This window comes from Enhydra lutris, unplaced genomic scaffold (assembly GCF_002288905.1).
Source record: "Enhydra lutris kenyoni isolate GAN:26980312 unplaced genomic scaffold, ASM228890v2 scaffoldscaffold68, whole genome shotgun sequence".
NCBI classification, from domain to species: domain Eukaryota; kingdom Metazoa; phylum Chordata; class Mammalia; order Carnivora; family Mustelidae; genus Enhydra; species Enhydra lutris.
In genome coordinates, this window is record NW_019154152.1 from 8808392 (window position 1) to 8831770 (window position 23379).

Genomic DNA, 23379 nt, shown 5'->3' on the forward strand with positions numbered 1-23379 from the left:
TGAGTTTCATGTCATGTTTGTCTTTTTTCATAATTTCTAATATTTTCTACAAGGGACACAGATTTTTAATTAAATGCATATTTAAAAAAGAAACATGGACAGCACGTGATCTTTCTCTGAGAGGATGTACCAACTAGAGAGCACACTGGGAAGGAGCTGTGGTTGGAGAATGTGTCACAGAGGAGACCAGGTGAGAACTGGGTGTAGAAGGAGAAACAGGCGTTTCCACAAGCCGATGGAGGTTATCCCAAGGCAGAGCAGGGACATGGAGAATGTGGCATGATCTGGAAATGGTGAGGCCTTAATGGCCTGGTGTCTGATGGAGGTGACATGGGCAGTGTTGCCGTAAAGGACGTCAGGAGTCAGATCACTAAAGGCCTTGAATGCCCCACTGAGGAGGGGATCACTGAAGAATATGGCCTGACATTGAGATTGGAGGACCCCTTCCTCATCATCCCCCAGCACACATCACCCCTCAGAAACCACAGGAGGGACCAGTGTCCATTCCCTCAATCCCCTCAGAGGTTCTTCTGCCAAATACAAAACACACAATTCATTTACATTCTCATATTACAGACATGCATGTTGACAGGATATAAATTATAATGTAATAGGAATAACTGTAAAACATAGGAATCACTGATTCTAAGAATATCATTAGCCAAAATGAAGGGCATTAAGGAGTATATGATTGTTTAGAGACATCACAAGACAAGACATCTCAGAGCTTGAGGAAGCTCACAGGAAGAGCTGAACAAAATCCCAGCCCAGAGCACAGCTCTCACTTCATCTATTTCTAAAGATCATGTTAGAGTCATTAACGATATAAGACTTCTGAAAATCAAAACATCCTGTCCCAGGGTCTTTGCGGGAGCAGGCTTGCTCATTCCAACGGGAGTTCTGTGCTCAGGTTGTTTTGAGGACAAAAGAGTAAGTCCTGCAACACCCTGGTGAACTTGCCCCACAGACAGAACTCCCTGAGCCATTTCCGAGTATTTCAGTGGATCCCTCCCACCCGCCATTTCCAGAGACCACCTCACTGATGGCTGGAGAGTCCAAAAACTCAGATTTTAAACCGAAGTGATTTCTGCTTTGTAAACAACACATGGACCACCTGCTCTTGGATTTGCTTGGTCTTGATCCCATAAATGATAGGATTCAGCACAGGTGGGGCGAGCATGCAAACATTAGCCAGCAAGATGTGGGTATGAGGAGGAATGTGGCGTCCAAACCTCTGAGTAAGGGTTGTAAAGATCCCAGGCCCATAAAAGAGGACAATGACACAGATGTGGGAGCCACATGTGTTGAGAGCTTTGTGGCGAGCATCTCGAGAAGGGATGCGGAAGACAGCATGGAGAATCAGCACATAGGAAACAAAAATTAACACAACATCTAAAACCACTTTTAACATTAGAATGGAAAATCCATACCAGATGTTCACACGAATGTCATTACAAGCATACTTGGCCAAACCAATGTGTTCACAATAGGTGTGTGGAATAATATTATTTTGACAGAAAGTCAATCTTTTCAGAAGAAATATTAAAGGGAAAATTGTACCGTAGCTTCTCAGACAGACAGTCACTCCAATTTTCCCAACCAGAGCAGGTGTAAGAATAGTGGTGTATCTCAGGGGGTAGCATATGGCAATGTAGCGGTCAAACGCCATCACCAGCAAGATCCCTGACTCACAGACAAAAGTGGAAGAGAAAAAGAATACCTGAGTGATACAGCGATCCAGGGAGATCTCCCCAGCATGGAACCAAAAGATGGCCAAGGCCTGAGGTACGGTGCATGTGGAGAGCACCAGGTCTGCTCCGGCCAGCATGCAGAGGAAGAGGTATATGGGTTCCCGGAGGCTGTGCCTTGTGAGGATAATGCAGATGAGCTGGCTGTTCCCAAGCAGGGCGATGACATAGGAAATGAAGAAGGAGATGGAAATCCACATGTGCTGGTCCTCTAGCCCGGGGACGCCCAGTAAGCGGAAGACCGTGTGGCTAACACCAGTATGGTTTAAGGCAGTCATGCCTGGAGCAGATGGCCTGGGATCTTACTTTCTGTTTACAAAATACATATTCTTAAAAGGAGAGAGAGAGAGAGAGGTTTTATTTATTTATTTGAGATAGAGAGAGAGAGTGAGTGAGCATGAGCAGGGGGAGGGGCAAAAGGAGAGGGAAAAGCAGACTCAAGAGCAGGGAGCCTGACACAGGGCTCAATCTCAGGACCCTGAGATCATGACCTGAGCTGAAGGTAGAGGCTTAACTGACTGAGCCACTCGGGCACCCTGAAAATACATATTCTTTTTAATATATTCTCAAGGGGAATTATTCTAATATTCTTTGTGAATAGTAGAGCTTTTGGCATATCTCACACTCTTCATCTTCTCGGAACATGCAAATAGAAAATATGCAAAGATGAAGGATATGGTCTGTGCCTCAGTGAGTGACAGCCTATTATACTCACCTCCAACTAACCAGAGTCAGAAACATTACTGTATGTATTTCACTTTCTTTCTTTCTTTTTTTTTTTTAAAGATTTTATTTATTTATTTGACAGATAGAGATCACAAGTAGGCAGAGAGGCAGGCAGAGAGAGAGGAGGAAGCAGGCTCCCTGCGGAGCAGAGAGCCTGATGAGGGGCTCGATTCCAGGACCCTGAGATCATGACTGAGCTGGAGGCAGAGGCTTTAACCCACTGAGCCACCCAGGCACCCCTGTATTTCACTTTCAAACAGAGGATTATACATAAATAGGGAAACTCATTATGCATGACCAGGAAGAGTGTAAAAGATACGTGAAGTTGACTAATTTATCAGAAGGGAGGCAGCATAAGAAAAGGTGAATATACAGATCCCTGCGTGAATGTTCATGAAACATTTCCAGCCTAGGATGACAGGTGCACAGGCAATGCTTGAGAGGCAGGGAGGGGAGCACAGGCAGTGAAGAGTCTTGATCATAACTTCATACTTAGACCTCACCCTTTACCCAGGGGGCAGCCATTACCTGTCTTGAAGAGTTATTAGACTAGTAATTGACTGAGAAACTGGATGCTAAAAAGTAAGTTGTGTTCTAGGAACAGAATGGATCTGAATGTAATACAATCAGAGAAGAATTAAACTAATATTTACTAGTCATTGTTTTTCCAGGAACTATAGTATCCACATTGCATGTAGCATCATGTAGCGAGCAGACCTTTAAACTAGGAAATGAATATTTTCATTGTCTCCATTTCACACCTAAAGAGAGACTCAGAGAATATGAATCACTTGCCAAATTTCACAACAATAATTGATGGAATGGGTTTGAAATCTCTTGGACTTCATCACATACATTTTGCTCACTTGGGAAGATGATCATGAGAACTTTCAGTGGTAACAGTCAGGTCTTCTGTGTCTCAATGTTCACACCCTGGGGAGCTAAGCTTAGAAATGACTGAAATTGGGGGACCATTCGGCAGATTGTTCAACTTTTGATCTTGAGGTGTAGGTTTGATGCCTGTATTGGGTGTAAAGGACACTTAAAAATTTAAAAAGAATTAAAAAATAATAAGAAATGACAAAGTTGAGGAGGGGAAAGGCATTATTTCTGGGGGGGAGGGTGTGCAATACTTGATATTTGGAAGATTCTTCTGCTAGAAACTACCATGTAATTTTACCATTTCTTCCTAGCAAACTTTACTTCATTCATTAGCTTAATCATTCAGGAAGCTTGTTTGGAGCGTGGGCTGTATTTCAGGCATCCGTCCTAACTGGGCTTATGGATTGAGAGAGTGGTGGGTATGTACACAGACAGGATCAGTAAAATGTTCCAGGTGTGGCTCAGAGGGCACCTCCTAAGAAGAGCTCCATATCTCATCCAGTTTTCTCCAGAATGAAGAAGAAATGGAGCCGATAATAAAGTACCTTCTTCCCGGGGTTTCTGAAGATATTAGATGAAGGGGTATCTTAAAATATCTAGCTCAGGGGCCAAGAAAAATCTTATACTTACGAACATTATTTCTTCCACTCCAGCTCCCTCTCTTGCTGCCTTGATTTCTTTCTTTCTGGGAAGGAAAATTGGCTCCTAGTTCTCACACCTGAAGAGATGCTCTGGCTCCTTTCCCAGAGTCGCCTCCGACCATCCGGCTTGGGGCAGGTGGCCAGCTTGCTGCCATTCTCAGGGCTCCTTGCAGTTTTCCAGGAGTCTGTAGTCTAAGCAAATGCATTTTCTGTTTGCTCATCTCTAGTGTGTAATTATTAGGGCATCTGCCACCAACAGGATGGCTTCTCCTGATGTGCCACTTGTCAGGAGCTTCCATCCCGCCCATATATCCTCAGTTCCCCTCCCAGACCTCGCTTTCCACATCTGCTAGAACCAATCAGATTTGCCCCTCTGGTCTTTAGCACTTTGTCCACATGTACCAGTAGCCTCCAAGAGTCCTGTCACCTCTGGTCTCTTGGGGACAGAACACCAGCCCAGTCCTTACCTTGATCCAGAAACCTCCCTACCCTCAGATGTATAATTCACTCACCAGCCTTGGGCTGGCTCTCCAGGAGCAGACCACATGAGCTCCATAATAAAGTTCAGCTTGTGGGTCTAGAGTTGGGCTGTTTATCCTCTTTTGTGGAACCATGGAGGGAACACTTCCACTAGGGCTCCAGGGACAGAGCCAGTCTCCACCAGCCTCACCTTCTTCCCAAATAGGCTGGCTCTCTCAAACCATTTCCCATCTCCCCACCTCTCCTCTTGATAATCTCTCCTGGAAAGCCTTTTCCACCTAATCTAGCCTTCCTAGAGGCCTATTTAATGAATGTTAACTCATTTTCAAAGGGAATATAAATATAAAAAATATGTACCAATGATTTCTATCTGTAAAGTTTTGTTCCTCATAAAGATTTAGGTTGAAGTTATATTCATCCCCTGGATTTTAGTAAGTTGCAAATTTTAGAATCATGAATAATGATTTTTTTTTAAGATTTTATTTATTTATTTGTCAGAGGGAGAGCACAAGCAGGGGGAGTGGCAGGCTATGGGAGAAGCAGGCTCCCCACTGAGCAAGGAGCCAGATGCAGGACTCGATCCCAGAACCCTGGGATCATGACCTGAGCCGAAGGCAGATGCTTAATGATTGAGCCACCTAGGCATCCCTGTTGTCAAGCTTTTGACCATTTGCATGCATAAATGGCAGCACGCATAAGCCAGTTCCCACGGTCATGATGTGCAGTCTGTTCCCCATCCCCTTGAATCTGGGATGGCCTTATGACTTGTTTTGACCAGTAAAATAGGGTTGAAATGATCTGTGAATTCCAGGGCATACGGACCTTGCAACTTCCATTTTGCCCTTTTGGAAGCCAGCAGCCCGTTAAAAAGCTCAGGCTAGACAAATGACTAAGAGACCAGGTGGAGAGAGATCACATGGAGGACAACAGAAGCACACCAACTGCCATAAAGGAAAGGGTTTTGCTATAGTTGCAAGAATTACTGTCAGCCATTTTTGCAGAGGGGCCAGCCACACTAGATAAATTATCAGTGACAAATGGTCAAAAGCTTGATAATAGGGATACGTGTGTGGCTCAATCAGTTAAGCATCTGTCTTTGGCTCAGGTCATGATCCCAGGGTTCTGGGATCGAGTCCTGCATCTGGCTCCTTGCTCAGTGGGGAGCCTGCTTCTCCCTTAGCCTGCCGCTCCCCCTGCTTGTGCTCTTTCTCTCTGACAGATAAATAAATAAAATCTTTTAAAAAATCATTATTCATGATTCTATGCTATTCTTCATAGCATAAACCTGAACTGTTCTTGGCATACAGTAGGCCCACGATATTTATTGAAAGCAATATGATTGAATGAATAACCTTTATCCAAAGGATAGAAATATGACTTTAGTCACTGGGTATAATTTTTAAGGTGCTTGGATACCCTGAAGCCTGGTGATGCCACAGTCAGGGACAGTTTGGTAGTTTTAGAATGTTTGATTGGTGTTAAATGATGCCAGGGAATGGGATTTGAGAAACTCTCATTATTCGATTCATAGGGAAGTTTCTCAAGAATTCCCACCTCCGGTAGTTAGGCATTTTGCTGCAGGTTACTTTTCCAGCAATATTTCTCATTTCATCTTTCATAACTGTTCCTCAGACACAGTGCATCATTCACCCCTCCTTAGTCATGCCATGTGCTTCTACTACTTCTGTGTCCATATCCTCATTGATTTTGTTCTTCCAGGAATATCCTGTTTCTTTGACTGATGGGTGAACCTGTACTCAGATCTCAACCATCTAAAATCTTAGCTTCTTTGTAGAGCATGCTATAAATCATTTTCCCAACGCAGCATTTTAAAATCATACTGTCTTGATGAGAAAACAACATGTTCACATTCCTCTTTTTTAAAAATATATTTTTTAGTAAGGCAGGTAAATGTAGAACAATTTGACAAGAGTCCAAATAAAGTGTTTATCATTATCTACAATAGCCAAACTATGGAAAGAACCTAGATGTCCATCAACAGATGAATGGATAAAGAAGATGTGGTATATATACACAATGGAATACTATGCAGCCATCAAAAGAAATGAAATCTTGCCATTTGTGACGACGTGTATGGAACTAGAGGGTATCATGCTTAGTGAAATAAGTCAATCAGAGAAAGACAACTATCATATGATCTCCCTGATATGAGGAAGTGGAGATGCAACATGGGGGGGTTAAGGGGGTAGGAGAAGAATAAATGAAACAAGATGGGATTGGGAGGGAGACAAACCATAAATGACTCTTAATCTCACAAAACAAACTGAGGGTTGCTGGGGGGAGGGGGGTTGGGAGAGGGGGGTGGTGTTATGGACATTGGGGAGGGTATGTGCTATGGTGAGTGCTGTGAAGTGTGTAAACCTGGTGATTCACAGACCTGTATCCCTGGGGATAAAAATACATTATATGTTTATTTTAAAAAAAAAAGAACATAGGCTACTTCTTAAAAAAAAAAATCATTATTTTTTCAATGTAGAGATATACACTACTATCATTTCAGATAATATTGCTAAATATTTTCTGTGTTGTATGTGTTCTATCTAGATACATATTTGCCTTTAAAATATACCAAATACTATTCACCGTTCTGGAACACATTTTCCTCACTTAACAATATAAAGTGGACATGTAACCACGACAAACATACGGACTTCTGCAGACATTTATAATTTATCCATGTATAATTTAGCCAAGTACACTCTTTTTTCTTTTTTTTAAGACTTTATTTACTTATTTGACAGAGAGAGAGACACAGCAAGAGAGGGAACACAAGCAGGGTAGTAGGAGAGGAAAGCAGGCTTCCTGCAGATCAGGGAATCCGATGTGGGGCTCAATCCCAGGACCCCAGGATCATGACCTGAGCTCAAGGCAGATGCTTAACAACTGAGCACCCCAGGTGCCCCCAAGTACACTCTTTTAAAAAGCATTTATCACACATCATTGTAATTAGTTATTTATTGTTGTGTTTGTAGGGAACAAGAGCAGGCTGCCCCAAGATAAGGCACTTTGTCATGAATATTATTTTGAGTAAAAAGCAACCAAAACCCAGCAGATTCAGGTAAACTCTTTACCCTCCTTCAACAGCCAGTTTTACTAGGAGAGCTATTAACAGAGAGATTCCTCTTTACCTAAGAATTTTATCTGCATAAAGGACAACCTGTTTGCCAAACTCCTCCTTTCACCTACTTGCTAAGGGTCTTTCTCTCCTTTGTATCCTCGGACCCTTAACTCTCTTCTTAGTTCATATAAGCTTCCTGTTGCCTCACGGTCTGGGATTTCCACGTCTGTGTGGATTCCCCATATCTACGCTACTGCTATTAAATTTGATTTTGTCCTGTTAATCTGTCTCATATCAATTTGATTCTTAGTCCAGATAGGACTTTGAAGGGTAGAAGAAATTCTTCCTCCCCAACATGTCCAATCAACAGGAGGTTCAGAGTTCCATATATATTGCTCCATTAGTCTATTAGATCATCTGACAGAATAGGTACTAAAGATTCTTATAATATTTTTCTTTTTAAATCATATAAAATCATGAAATTTTCACTTTAAAATAATAAGAAATAATGAAATCCATGAAATAGACAGCTGTTGTTAGTATGGTTTATTTTTTCTTTGCTCTTTTCTATATATTTTTTATATTCATAAACCATCTTTTACAGAGATTTATAATAGTTATTATATTTCAAACATATTTTCTGCTATATATGCAAAATATGTCAGTTTAAGATAAAATCATATTTTACCTACCCATTTCATAATTATTATTTTTACATTTTTAATAAATTTTAATTGTAGTAAATATGTATAACATAAGTCACTCCTGGGTGGCTCAGTTGGTTAAGCATTCAACTCTTGATTTTGGCTCAGGTCATGATCTCAGGGTTGTGAGATCTAGCCCCACATTGGGCTCTGCACTGGCCATGGAGCCTGCTTGTGATTCTCTCTCTCCCTCTGCCCCTCACTCTGCACCACTGCTCTCTCTCCCTCTCAAAAAAAAAAAAAAAAATTAAAAAAAATATATATGTGTGTGTACACACATATATAATCATAAAAATTACCATTTTGATCATTTTTAAGTGTACTATTCAGTAGTGTTAAGCATGTTCACACTGTTGCGCAATCAAACTCCAGAATTTTTCATTTTGCAAAACTGAAACTCTATACTCATAAAATAACTACCAATTTCCCCCATCCTCCAGCCACTGGCAAATGTAATTCTACTCTTCGTCACTATCAATGTGGCTATTCTAAAGGTCTCATACAAGTGGAATCATGCACTCTTTGTCTTGTGAGTGGCTTATTTCACTTATCATAATGTCCTAAAGATACATCCATGTTGTAGCATATGTCAGAAGTCCCCTCCTTTTGAAGGCTCAATAATCTATTATATGTATATACCACTCATTTAAGCATTCCCAGACCTAGTTCTAGCATGGGGAAGATCCTCCACACAACACCAAGCAATTCTAGGCCCCCACCAGGATGTCCAAGAATTCAATTCAATTCTGACACTACATTCCTAAAAATAACGTCAGATTCCACAGAGTAAGTGTTCAGTCCTACAAGACTGCCCCGCCCCCATTTCTGATGCCAGGTGCAAGCCCCAGGCTGTTACCCTGGCTTCTGACTCACACAGCCTCCTCTTAGGGTCCTTTAATTTGCTAGGGTGGCCCACAAAAGGCAGGGAAACACATGTAACAGCTTAAGGATCAAATCAACAGCCAGATGGGAAAGATGCAGAGAGTGAAGTATGGAGAAAGGGCGAGGCACAGCCACGCTCTCTGAGTGCACCACTCTGCTTACATCTCCACAGGTTCACCAACCTGGAAGCGCCAAGGTCCTAGTCTTTGGGTTTTTACGGAGGCTTCACACATATCCTGACTAAGTCATGGCCATTGGGTGATTTAACCTCCAGCCCTTCTCTCTTCCAGAACCAAAAGTTCCAACCCCTTAATCACAAACTGGTCCTTGGGGGAACCAGCTCTTGCTCCTGGGTGGAGTCCTAATGTCATCTTTATTAACATAACAAAAGATACCTTTGTTGCCCCTATCACAGGAAGTTCCAAGGGTTAGAAAGAGCTGTGAGGCAGAAACCTCAAATGAAGACCAAATACGTGTGAGGACTGGGTTTTGGGCCTCTGGGTGACCAGATACATATATTTCTTATAAATTATAATATTGCAACCACATCATGTTTATCCATTCATCCATTGATTACCACTTAGTTTGCTTCCACCTTTTGCCCATTACAAATAATGTTGCTGTGAACACAGTTATACAAATAGATCTTTGAGGCCCTGTTTTCAATTCTTTTGGATATATATACCCAGCATGGATTTGATGAATTATATGGTAAATCTATTACTAATTTTTCAAAGAACCACCATACTGTTTTTTATAACACCTGCACCACTTTACCTTCCTACCAGCAGTGCCCAGGGGTTACATTTCTTCCAACATTTACAATTTCCTATGAGTTACTTTGTTGTTCTTTTGTTTTTTTGATGACAGCCATCCTAATAACTTTGGCTCATAAAGGTAGCATAAATGGATTAAGACAAAATATCAGTATTCTCATGTAAATATTAAAACATTATTATCAAAAATGCCAATGTTTAAATGACTTAATACGGTATGTATTTAAATTCAAGTTTTTCCAAATTATGAAGGAATATATTTTTTGTAATTAATGTTCTAAACATTGATTTTTTTGTTTTATTTAAATTAAGTTAACATATAAGGTATTATTAATTTCAGGGGTAGAATTGTGTGATTCATCATTTGCATATAACACCCAGTGCTCATTACATCAAGTGCCCTCCTTAATGCCCATCACTCAATTACCCCATCCCCACAGTATATATATGAGAAAGAGGCGGGGCTGGGTTGGGAGAGAGAGAAAGCTGGGCTCCATGTCATGCTCACAGAAATCCCAAACAATGTGGAGATGTAAGAAAACAAGAGATAAGGGAACTCTCCAGACCACCCACCCCAGGTCTCCAAGGAGTAAGTCTTCCTTACGACCGTCTACTGTGGTCAACAAAAAATAACCAGACCCTAAAAAGAAGTAAATCATTAAATGTTTTATCACTAGTCCTTAATCAATGGTGAATCAATGGTGCTGCCAGTAGAGAAGCCAGAAAGATTTAAGTTCCCTGGTTAGCTTTCTGTAAAAGACCAACCCTAAAAGCTCTCAGCGGCGATACTATTGGGACCCTCTGTATCCTTGCTTAATAAAATGTTGCTTTACTTACTCTCCATTGTCCACAAGATTCATTCTTCAACTGTGAGACAAGCACCCTGCTTTCCCCCTTCATTTACACCACATCTTCTTTATTCATTGCTCTATCGATGGACACCTGGGCTCTTTCCATATTTTGGCTATTGTGTACATTGCTGCTACAAACACTGGGGTGCAGGTGCCCCTTCGAATCACTATTTTTTTTTTGAAGATTTATTTATTTATTTTGGAGAGAGTAAGCGAGCACAACCTTGGGGGGAGAGGCAGAGGGAGAAGGAGAAGCAGGCTACCCGCTGAGCAGGGAGCCCCATGCAGGGCTGGATCCCAGGACCCCAGCATCACGACCTGAGCTGAAGGCAGCTGCTTAACTGACTGAGCCACCCAGGCGCCCCCTCAAATCACTATCCTTCATCCATTTTTAATTCATTTTTTGTAGGGTATACGAAAGTGGTCCAGTTTCATTCTTCTGCATGTGGCTGTCCCATTTTCTCAACACCATTTGTTGAAGAGACTGTCTTTTTTCCATTGGATATTCTTTCCTGCTTTGTCGAAGAGTAGTTGCCCAGAGTTGAGGGTCCATTTCTGGGTTCTCTATTCTGTCCTACTGACCTAGGTTTCTGTTTTTGTGCCATACCCATGCTGTCTTGATTTGTAATACAGCTTGAAGTCAAACGGGGATGCCTCCAGCTTTGGCTTTCTTTTTCAATACTAACTTGGCTATTTGGGATATTTTCTGGTTCCATACAAATTTTAGAATATTTGTTAATAATTCCCTTCCGAGTGGAAATTTGGTGCACTTATGCTAACAATTCATTTACTGGAAATAACACGTCTGCAACCCTCATTTAGGGATGGTATTGTGGAGGGATGTGCAGGTTTAAAAAGCCATAAATATGTAGCCCGTGTATGTGGGTCACAGGGAGAGATATTAAAAAGGTGGTTCTACTTCTGAGCTTCCTGGTAAAATAACTGCCCCTGAGACCTTCAGGCCGTCACATTGTCATCTCTCGGTATTACTTTTGTAAGTTTTCCTCTCGGTATTACTTCTTAAGTTTTTCTAATGTTGTAGGTTTGTCCTCCTATCAACCATTTTACTGTTATTGGCAAACAGAGGTTCTACCTGTAATATGGAATTATCACTTCAATAACTTAAGGGAAGGCAGAGGAAGTTTGACCTCTTATTTTCTTTCGGTAAACATTTCAATCATTTATTGACATTCAACTTCTTGTGAGTATTTAACAACTATTTCATTCCCCTCTAACTTCATTATTCAGTAACTAAATGGACATCTATTTCTTTTTTAAGTAAATTATTCTATCCATCCATGTTTGTTCCTGTAGTTCCTTTTGAGTATTTCATCTCTTTGTGTATGTCCACATGCACAACCTCCTCAGCTCAGCTCTCATTAGATCTCACTTCAATCTCTGCAAAATCTTTCCTGGAAGTGACAAGGTAAAAGACAAAACCCATTTGCAATCTGTTTAGGAGTCCATCCAATCAGAGCAGAGCATGCATTCCAAATTTGGTTGTCCTCCAACCTCCTGAAAATCCTGATATACTCTCCACCAGTTCCATTCCTTTTGTCCTGTCTCCTTTAACTTATTTACTATTTGATCTTAGCGTGGCCTTTAATTTAAAAAGATGGTTGTTACTTAGCCCATGCCCATGTGTATGACAGCAAAACATCTCATCTCTTCCCCTTTCTTTCACAATTTTAGGCTACAGGATGGAATGAACACAGTTCTAAAAAAAAAAATAAAAAAAAAAAAGCTAAGGTTCTGGGTCTTCTATGAGAAAGAGGAATACCCTAAAGTTCCAGGTGCTTCTTGTAGCCCATGTAACAGACTACTAGGTCTCCACAAAAATCTGTGCACTTTCCCTTCCTTGAAATTTGATTGTACATAATTGTACATGGCTAGACACTTCTACAATTTTCCTTGCAGGTAGGTATGGCCCTGTGGCTATTCTCAGCATAGAAAGTAAGCAGAAATTATGAATCCCATATTTAAGAGAGGAATTTAAGAACCAAACTGCCTCCCCAGATTTTTTTACCCTTCTGCAGGCTTGATGCTTAAGACAATACTGTCTTTGGGGATGGCAGACTCAGATGGAAGCAAGCTTGGTACATAAAACCCACATGGAACAGTGCCACACAGCACTAAATACACTCATGTTTGATTTTTATAAGAATTTTTTTTTGGTATTTGATCCATTGTTTTTGGGTTTACTTTTCGTAGCAGGTTAGTCTATTGCATTATACCCAAAATGTCAAGGCCACTATGCCTCTGCTCAGACCCCTAGGAGAGTCAGGGCTGCAAATTCATTCCTCCAAATCTCACTGGACAACTTTCCCCAGATCTCACCTACACAATCCCAGCAAGTACTTTGTCTTTCCTTACTGTCTAAGGCCATTCACTGAACACCTCCACTGGCAGAGGACAGCTAACTCCTTTTTACCTGGGACTTATTACATGGGAAATAAGTGGAAGGGAGCAATTACTCAGGCAGATTCTACCATCCCTCATCCTCAGACCCCCACCAGCTCTGTAGGCAATGAGTTGCCTGCTCTATCTCCTTTCATAGATCTAATTGAAATGCATGGTTTGTCTCCCCCTCTGATATAAATGTTGGGTATTCATCCTTTCTGATGGAGGCATAATACTCCATTGTATATATGGACCATATCTTCTTTATCCATTCATCTGCTGAAGGGCAAATCAGGATGAAGAGTGCATTTGGCCTCTGGTCAACCACAAAGTTCATCTCCCAAAGAGAATTCTGCCCTAGAGCAAACCAGTATGGGATTTTTACTGCAACCTGTACTTCATGTCCCCACAGACACCAGAGCTGAGCCCTGAGGATGAACTAGTTACTATTTCCTCAAACCATGAAGAAACATCAAATGTCCAACAGACTGAGGGCTAAAGACAGGGACTGGACTAGGCAGAATCATTTTCTCTGGCCATGATCCCTTTCTATGATCTTCCACCTTGTAAATTTCTAAACATGTTGAGATCTTCTTTTCTCTGCCATTACCTTCTACAAAAATACCTCAGAAGGGTAAGGGGTCTATATAGAGATGAACCTATCTGCCCCACACTAGGGCCCTGGTAAGGATAGACTGCATTACAGAAAGAGCTGTCCAATAGAAAGACAATATAAGCCACATGTAATTTTAAATTTTCTAGTATCTAAAAAGCAAAATGAAACTGGTGAAGTTAATATGTATTTTTTAATCCAGAATATGCAAAATATTATCATTGCAATCTACAACAGAAAAGCTAGAAGATATTTTACATTGTTTTTTAAAATTAAGTCTTCAAAGTCAGGTGTGCATTTTATACATAAAGCACACTTCAATTCAGACTAGTCACACCTGAAGTACTCAATAGCCTCTGGTAGCTCTTGGCTACCATACTGGACAGCAGCTCTAGTTGACTCCTTGATATTTGTTTCCACACTCACATCCACCTCCTAATTTCTTCTAGAGCTGGCTCAAAAGCATACACCACCTCTAGCAAAGTCATAGCAGCTCACCCACCAGCTGTTCACGTTTGAGCATAAAGATAGGCGGGAAGCCCGAAAAACTCCTTCTCTTCCTAAAACCACTTTATATTTTCTTTGTATGTTTCCCTCCCATTCTGGGAGAAAAATCTGTATTGGAGTGATCATTTTCTTCTCCCCTTTATCTACTTCAGTGAATTTGGGAGAATTTGTTTTAAATTTTCAATTACTACCCTTAAATTTTTAAATCCATGAAGGTTGCAGTGAAAACGGAAGTTAAGATTTCTTTCTTTGAATTTAAATCCACCAAAGTTAACTTGTATAATGCTTTTTAGCACTCTATCCTATATATACTTACACAGAAATACAGTAATTTCTTTGCTTATTTATTACATTTTATAAAACCTGACAACAATGTTACAATGCAGGTCAATTTTTTTCATAAATGGAGATAGAAATGAAACTTAAACAATGTATTAGCAAAAACAAATCCAATATTGCATATGAAGAACAGTGATTTATTCCAGGGCTTGGTGTTACACTTAAAAATGGAAACCAATCAATGTATTCCAGTTACAGAATAAAAATGACAGAGGATTATCTCAATAATTATAGATACTATCTGCTAAAATTCAATTTTCCATTCAGTACCAAAAAGTATAGCAAATTAATAGAAAGGAACCTGCTGAATTTGCTCCCATGAATCAGCAACAACAAAAAAAACTCTGTCAAATATCATGCTTAATGGTAACATGTTGAAAGCGACCCCCCAACCCATCCCAAGATCTGTAATTAATTAGGGATGTTAACTATCACCTCTGGGTATATTCTGGCGCTGAGCAAATGTCTGAAGGGAAGGATGTAAGAATACGAGAAAATGGAAGTTCAGAAAGGAGAGACTGAGGTACAGATGAATCTCAGAGTGAAGGATCCTGCTCAGATGTGGATGCAGACAGAGGAACGTTCAAGGGCTTGGCCGACGCAGGGTCATTGGGACTACACAGTTGCAAGGATTAAAATATGGAGAAAGGGTGGTAGGAAAGTAATATTTAGAGAAGGTGTAGATGGGAAAGCCATGGTTCGTGACATTATAAAAGGAGACAGTGCCGGCCTCATAGTCTAAGAAAACCCCAACACGGCGAGGGGGCACCATCATGGAGAGGAGCAAGGAAGTGGAAGACTCCTCATAGGCTCTATATTCATGTTTATGATGCAGCCCGATCACCCAGTAGCCACTCTGAGGTTGGTATCTGGAGTAAACATTCCGATTGTTTGTAAACTGGTTGAAACAGAACGTAGAGTCAACTGAATTACAGCATACCCCTAGGATCCAGTCAGTCTTCTTGGTCACATCCACCTCCCAGTAATGTTTCCCAGAGGAGAAGTGCTGAGAGCCCAGGATACCACAGTCATAATGCTCTTCCAGGTAAGACCCAGACAGCTTGGCACCCACAAATCTCACCTGTCTTCGGTTTTTAGACATGACAAGATTTAAGTTAGCTGTGTGTGGATTCAGAGTCACGTCCACTGTGGGAAAAGGTACAAAATCAGCAGATGACGATGGGTACAGGGTCTTAAGACACCGAGAAGAGGAAAGACAGAAGTGGAGGAATCGGAACTATGTGGGGCGATGGAGAGATGGTATTAACACCTTCTAACAGAGTGTGTGGTATGTCCAGGGGGGAGCATATGAGGAAGGATAAGGACATGTCAGCTCAAAGATGCCATGGTTGCTACTTACCCCAATAGCTCTGGACATCTGTCAGTTCTGTAACAATAAATAGAGTCAATTACATTGTACAGAATGGACATAGGTCAGGTCTGCTTGGTTGAGGGGTGAGGTAGGGAATTCTATAAGGATGCAAGCTGGCCATCTTGCTTCCCCCTTAAGTATGAACTGCATCTTCTTCAGCATTGAATGTCCCTCTCTCCCTGTCCTTTCTCTGCACCACTACTCCCAAACACCAACTCTATACTCTATTCTATTTATTGCTTATGTTACAATAATTCCACCTCCAAAAAGCTGTTCCCTGAATCTCCTCACCTCTGAACACTCGCAGCATCCTTTTCAGATCTGGAACTCGAAACATACTCTTCAGCTTAGTAGGGAGAGCTTCTGGCTTCTTTAGGGTCCAGAACTCACTTCTAGAGAGAACAGACCTATGAATATCCTACACTGCTGGCCTTGGGTTTCTCCAACATCCATCCCCTCATCAACCAAGCCCCTGGGAGAACTTCAGCATTCTTTCTTGAAGAAAATTAACATCCGTCTGCAAAGAGCTCTGGCACTGGGACCAGAAGACCTAGACTAGAAACTAGCTTCTCACCATCTGTGCAAACTTTGATAAGATCTAATCCTGCAAAGGATTGTTTTGTTTTTGTAAAATACCATTTCCCTTCTCTCTCTCTCTACATCCTAAGATTATATAAAATTAAACAATCACTGGGAAATCTTTTGCTAACTCTAAGAAAGATACTAAATACTTACAGTCAGTGCCATCTTAAGGGTCTAGTGTAAGGGGCTGGAGATGTGTGTGTTGACAGGGAGAATACCAGGAACCTGCTTGCTGGGACTCTGAGAGTACTGAGTAAAGGGTTTCCTTCTGAACAGTGAGGTTAGGCCTTAAGATCTGTCAAAGGCCTAGGGACAAAGGCCTCCAGAACAGTGTTTGAGGAGGCACTGTCTCTGGGAGTATCATGCCAGTTGGAGAAAGGAGACATCTTCACCTCTAAACCATGAGTGAACACTTCAGGAGTGACAACAGGCTCCATATTTCATGTGTCTGTGAGAAGCTTAAAGGTGCCAGGTGTGTGGGGAACCTCAGAGGTCACCTTGATGGATGAGATTCTAGAGTATGGGACAGAGAAGAGAACATGTTTTTGTTCCAGGGCCAAAACCAATCTTCTCAAGACCTCATGTCTATGTTTTTACTGGAACTGAGAAAAATGGGACGTCTGAGGAAAAACAGGTAGCAAGGCAGGACTCTTCTAAAGCCAAGAGAGAAAGGGAAATTGAAAGCAAATGACCGAGGCACTGATTCTTGGACCTTGGAAAGACAGATGGGAAAGTTCCCCAATAAAATACTAAAAGCTACTAAAATCAGGGCTGGAAACAGGTAGTTTTGTATCAAAGGGTTGCATCATGGGCTACTACAGGAGTTAGTGATACTGCAAATCTTATTCTTAAGAACACTACTGTCCCCAATTTGTGTCCATCCCCCACAAAATTACCCCAAATTCTCTTACCATAGAAACTAGGTAATTCCCTTTATTTCAGGGAACTCAAAAATTCTCAAGATGAGCAACTCATGACATCACAGTCCTAAACCTTCCCTGCCTTGTGATTTTTCTTCTTTACTTTTCCACCGACCATAAGATAACTCTATGGGTATAGGAATCTTTTGTCAACCCAAGGGAACCACCCTGTATTCTCTCCTAAACATACCTTTTCATGACATCACTCACATCCTAGGAAGGAAAGAGAAATGTTAAGTCAGGGAGTAATAGGTTCATCCATGTTCCTTATCCCAATCCCACCACCTCATGGTATGATGGGAATAAAGATGGACCCAAAATGGAGGCCACAAAGTAAAATACAAACTCAGAGTAGACTGTCCCTGAGACCCTACATAGAGATGTTGGGAGATGATTGAACTCATTCATTGGTACCTTTATTTTGATGACAGAGTGTGTATATTTGTATCATCTATTAGCACTAGAGAATCCCACATGATTAAGTCATAATTTCTGTCTTTGAGATGCTGCCATTCTCAAAGATGAGATGTTGCTATCTCAAGATTCAAGAGCCTTAAAAGTGGTTATTTCTCAAACTTCACCTCTTCTCACCGTTTATGCTACCCTTACTGACTTCATCCAGTTGTCTTGATTTCAACACACCCACGTTCATGATTCCCAAACCTGTCCTTCTGCTCACATCTCTCTCACATATGCCAGCAAATGAGCCACAGGCACCACAAAATCAAGACATTTAAAAAACAACACAAAACAAAACAAAACAAAACAAAAAAACCCTTACTTTTCCTGCAACTGTGAGGTCTCTTTCCTTTAATCTCCCTCAGTGCTGCCACCATCCATTTAATCACTAAATTCAGACAAAGCGTGATCCTAAAAACTACCTTCTATTCACCCTGATGTCCCATCTCAAACAAAGCCAGTCCCCATCTTCTAGCCACCTGCTCTTCACTGTCATTACTGCCACCGCCAGCCTCCCTAGAGCAAAGCTACCTCATGGCCTCCCCCTTGGTCTCCCTGACTTCTGTTCTACACACCACACTGACTGAAGAAAAGGCTTGATCTACACAACATAGGAATAATTATTTTCTCTGTGTTGGGGCTATTTTCAGCAGCATTTGACAGAAACACAGCTCAAAGGCTTGAATACAGAAAGCAGCAAAGGGGGTAGATGTGTCAATTTATACCGAATATCCAGGATGCATCAGCCTTCAGGCATGGTTGTACGGAGGAACTCAAATGGCCAATCTGGGGCCACTTCTTGGCTCCTTCTCTTCCATTAACTTTATTCTCAAGGGTCACACTGAAACTTGAGAGCTGCAGACTTCCATCGGTTATCAAATCTTAACGAGCAACAAAGTCACACAGATATGGAGAAGAGGAGGAAGATAGTGTGCTGGGTGAGCTCTAGAAAACCTGACTGTGAAACAGCACTCAAGTTAAAAGACCCACTGGGCAGTCATATGAAGAGGTGTGAGGGTCTCGACAGGGACCTGGGTGAAATCATACAAACTGATGATCTCTGCACTTAGGGAGCAATTTTTACAGCTTGAAAAATCTGTGGAGGGGCTAGAATGGGGCAGGGAGAAGCGTTAGGGTAACCCAATACCCAAGCTGAAGAAAAAGGGCAAGAGGAATAAAACGAAGATTGGAAACCAGAAGCAACGCGTGAGAAAAGCCCCAATAGGTAGAGTGTAGCTTCTCCATGACCCCAACACCAGGGCCCAAGAATAAGTAAAGAAGTGATTATTCTACCAACAAAGGGAGAGCAAGAGGAAAGCAAGAAAGTAAGGAATAGCCTGAAGTTTCCAGAATGTTACAAAATACATCCTGTCTCCACCATCAGTCACACCATTCACTCTATGTAGAAAACACCTGAAAAGATTTCAACTTCTGTTCAAGCTCCTGCATCAAATCTGTCCAAATTTGACACCTTGCACCCTCCTAGTGCACACACGTGCACACACATATACACACACACCCCAGAGCCCAGCCTTTTTTGTGCCTTAAAAAGACCTGTTTATACTTCTATTACAACATGTTAAATGATTCCGCCCAAGAGGAGAGAGTGAAAGCAAAGAAGGAATGATGATGACATACAGAATCTCTAAGTACTTGAGCCTGATGTGTGTTTGTCTGTGACTAAGCTGGGGTAAAAAGTACCCGACAAATCCCAACACAGCCTCAGAGACAACAGGTACCACATGGCCAGTGAATCCCAACAGGGGGAGAGAGGATTATACACCTACCCCACAGGGACATCTGACAATATCTGGAAGATTCTGGGTTGTCACAGCTGAGGGGAGATGCTACTGACATCCATCCAGTATGTGGAGGCCAGTGAGGCTTGCCAAACATCCTACAAGGTACCGGGCAGCCCCTCATGGCAACGAATTTCCAGCTCAAAGTATCAGTAGTGTTGAGATTCAGAAATGTTGCTCTAGAACATCAGTGGGTATAACAGATCTCCACGGTAACAAATAAACTTTTGGACTACACTTTGTATTTAATAAATAAAAATGAGACAGTCCCCAAGCATTTGTACTTTAATCATCCTATGTTTTACCCATGACCTCCATATGGTTTAATAGGCAAGAAGCACACCAGGGCCAAATAAATCTTTTTCTTGCCCCTACCAGGTCACGAACCCCATGCATGAAGGGAAGGAATGTTGGTCTCCCTTTGCCATGACTCTCAGACTAGGGGCTCCTCACGAGCCTTACCTGCAGCAGCTCCACCGCTGACCCCTGACACCGAAGCTCCAGATCGGAGATGAGCTCCCTCAGTGACTGGCTCTGCCGGACCAGCTCATTCTCAGCTTCTTCTAAAATACTCAGCCCCTTCCTCTCTTCCTCCTCCAGCTTTTTCAACTGTCGCTGCTCCTCTTTGTCTAGGATGCTTCTCAACTTATTAAACTCTGTCTGGATCCTGTGTCTCTCGGGTTCCATCTGATTCTTTGGGAACATGCAAGAGAAAAAGCCTGCTCATCTGCTGAGCTAGGGTCTCTGCTCTCGAACTGGGCTGGGGGTGGGCAGGGGTGGAGGGTCAGGCTCAGCGCTGCTCTCCTGGCCAGGTTTCACTGGGAAAGGAGGAGCAGAGATGGGAAGGAAGTCCCTCAGAACCTGTTCTTTCCTTCTGCTCTCTCTTCAGCTCTTCCCAAACCATGAGCCCCATGCTACCTTATCTAGGACTCTAAGACATAGACTGTGGCTCCCAGGGGAGGTCTAGATTTAAAGCTGCCTCCCCAGCCTCCTGGGCCTCTGCATCCATCTCCCCTTCCAATTTTGAGTACCCATGTGGGAATGATAAGCTGGTGTGTGACCTGTCTTTCCAGGAGCTTTCAGAACTTCCAACTGTAGAACAAGGTCTGGAATCAGGAATTGCCGGCTGCCAATGGCCACAGTTCCCCTCCTATGTAAGTATCTTTAAAAACCCGAATTCCTTTTTGATATGTTCATTCTCTAATTCCCCCTTCTCTATCCTTGTGCCATGAATAACACCCTTGTTGGGAAGGGCTGCAGTGAAGGATTATGCAAGAGAAGCTCTGCCAGCCAAATTAGGAAGAGATAGGACCCAGACTCCCATGCCCTGCCCCAATTCTTCTCCCAGGACACCTTCAGACCTTCAGAAGAATCCTTCTTACCTTCCAGGATGTCCTCTTCCTTATGATAACCGTGGCCAGTCTCTCAGCTTCCTGCTGCTCTAGCCTCAGCTTCCTCAGAGACTCCTGGAACTTCTCCTTAAAGAAACATCAGGGCAAGCAGGGTCAAGCACTACCTTATCTCTGTGCTCAGAACGTAGTGAATGGGGTGGGGGGGAGGGTATGCTGACCTCGGAAGCCTGTCCTGCTGGACTGAGAAATAAGAAGGCCTAAGGCTCTTTTATGCACAGGGGGTGTGCATAAAAAGCCAATGGGCTTTGGTGGATTCTCTTTCCTCCCAGGGAACCTGTCCATGCAGGACTTTCCCCCACACTCAACCACCGAGCCCCCTAGTTACCCTCCGCAGCAACCTGTACTCATGCGGAGCAGGTCTTGAGCAGCAAGGAAGAGATAAAGTCTCTACTCTTGGGCAGGAGGGCATTTTCTAGGTTCATCCTCTAGGCAAATGGGAAAACCAAAGAAATGAGATTATAGCATGGAGAAAAGTTACACTCTCCTGCCAAGGGCCCTGCTCCTCCCTGCCTTCCCTCTGGAATCCTACCTGGAACTCGTGGACAACCTCCTCCATAAGCACCGTGTGGTGACCTCGGTGCTCCTGAGACCGCTCACAAAGCCAGCAAATGAGCTTCCCATCCTCCTTACAGAATAGCTGGAGTTTCTCTCCATGGTGCACACAGAGAATCCCCTCCAGCTGCATCCCGGGGCCCAACACCACCTCTCGGAGCCTGTCCGCTATGTTGGCCAGGTGCCGATTTGGCCGCAGGTCCCCAGGCTGGTAGCTGGTCTGGCACACAGGACAACTGTTTTCCCCATCTTGGCCCATCACCGATTCTGTGCTATTCCCCATGATGCAAGCCTGGCAGAAGCTGTGGCCACAGTCTATGCTCAGGGGCTCTGTCAGGAGCTCCAGGCAGATGGGGCAGGTTACTTCATCTCGTATGTCCACCAGGAGCGCTGAGGTCATTGTAGCTTCTCTCCTGGCTCCTGCCTGCCCAGCCAGAATTTCTAAAGTGTTTCTTGCTTACAGAATCCTGAGTAGGTGAGGGGGAAAAAAAAAAAGGTTCAGGGTAAGAAACGAGTGTCAATAAAAGGTTGCTGAGTATCCTGGACAAACAGGCCAGATACCTGGGGTCACAAGGGCTTCTTATTCAAGCTTCAAACATGTTATTCATCCCCAGCTCATATTAGACATCAATTTCTACCCGCATCAGAACAAGGATTGATTTTCCTTCACTCTTGGTGGATGGAGGGACCAAGTGAAGCCCATGAGAGAAGTGGCCTTGAGTAAGCCACCATCTGTTTGATCTTTTCTCATACAACCTTGGTGTTAAAAGCACTGAAACAGTTTGGTGATCATGGACATTGCTGCTATGAACATTGGGGTACATACGGCCCTTCTTTTCACTACGGTTTTTCACTTACTTGTGGAGCATAAGGAATAACATGGAGGACATTAGGAGAAGGAAAGGAAAAGTGAATTCAGGGAAATCGGATGGGGAGATGAACCATGGAGACTGTGGACTCTGAGAAACAAACTGAGGGTTTTGGAGGGGAGGGGAGTAGGGGTTTGGTGAGCGTGGTGGTAGGTATTAAGGAGGGCACGTATTGCATGGAGCACTGGGTGTGATGCATAAACAATGAATCTTGGAACACTGAAAAAATAAAATTAAATTTAAAAAAAATTTTTTTAAAAAAGCACCAAAATACAGTGCTGCCTCCAGATATTTATACTTGCTGTTACTTCCTCAAGAAAGACCCTTCACCCGACTCTCCACCTGACTCAGTGACTTCATTCCACATCTCCTTACCCACTCCCTTATCGGCAGAGATGGCTCTGTGTAGCCTAACTAAAGCTTGGCCACCCACACAGTCACTCTCCATATGCTTGATTTTTCTTTTTATCACTACCTAATGTATATCTTTTGTTGCCTGAATCCTCCCACTAGAATATAAGCTCTAGGAATCAGAGACTGTTCTGTTTTTGTTCAGTACCGTATCCTCAGAAATAGCAGTATCTACACGCAAGTCCTCAACTTCTTTTTAAATTTTAATGCCCGTAGAGTTAACATACGGTATTACATTAGTTTCAAGTGTGTTAAGGTCCTCAACTTTTGAGGAATGAACATCTAGAACCTCCTTTGTCATGAGCTTTCCCGTGAGAATCCTTTTACTGTGAAGACACTTGCAGCTTCTCAGAGTTCTGCTCCTCACGGGGCCCT

The 23379-nt window shown here is 42.5% G+C and overlaps 2 protein-coding genes across 2 annotated transcripts; both read right to left on the reverse strand.

Annotated features, from left to right (window-relative positions):
• Window positions 1-1063: 1063 nt before the first annotated feature.
• LOC111159290 (olfactory receptor 52B4-like) lies at window positions 1064-2026 on the reverse strand. Its single transcript, XM_022521703.1, has one exon. The coding sequence runs from the start codon at window positions 2024-2026 to the stop codon at window positions 1064-1066; it is 963 nt and encodes a 320-aa protein (XP_022377411.1).
• A 13185-nt stretch (window positions 2027-15211) lies between these two features.
• On the reverse strand, window positions 15212-22184 carry LOC111159594 (tripartite motif containing 6). The gene is made up of 7 exons (XM_022522133.1): window positions 21702-22184; window positions 21143-21238; window positions 20223-20453; window positions 17693-17715; window positions 16292-16392; window positions 15989-16015; window positions 15212-15774 (listed from the first exon to the last, which is right to left on the reverse strand). The coding sequence occupies exons 1-7, from the start codon at window positions 22122-22124 to the stop codon at window positions 15212-15214; spliced, it is 1464 nt and encodes a 487-aa protein (XP_022377841.1). The 5' UTR covers window positions 22125-22184.
• Window positions 22185-23379: the final 1195 nt, after the last annotated feature.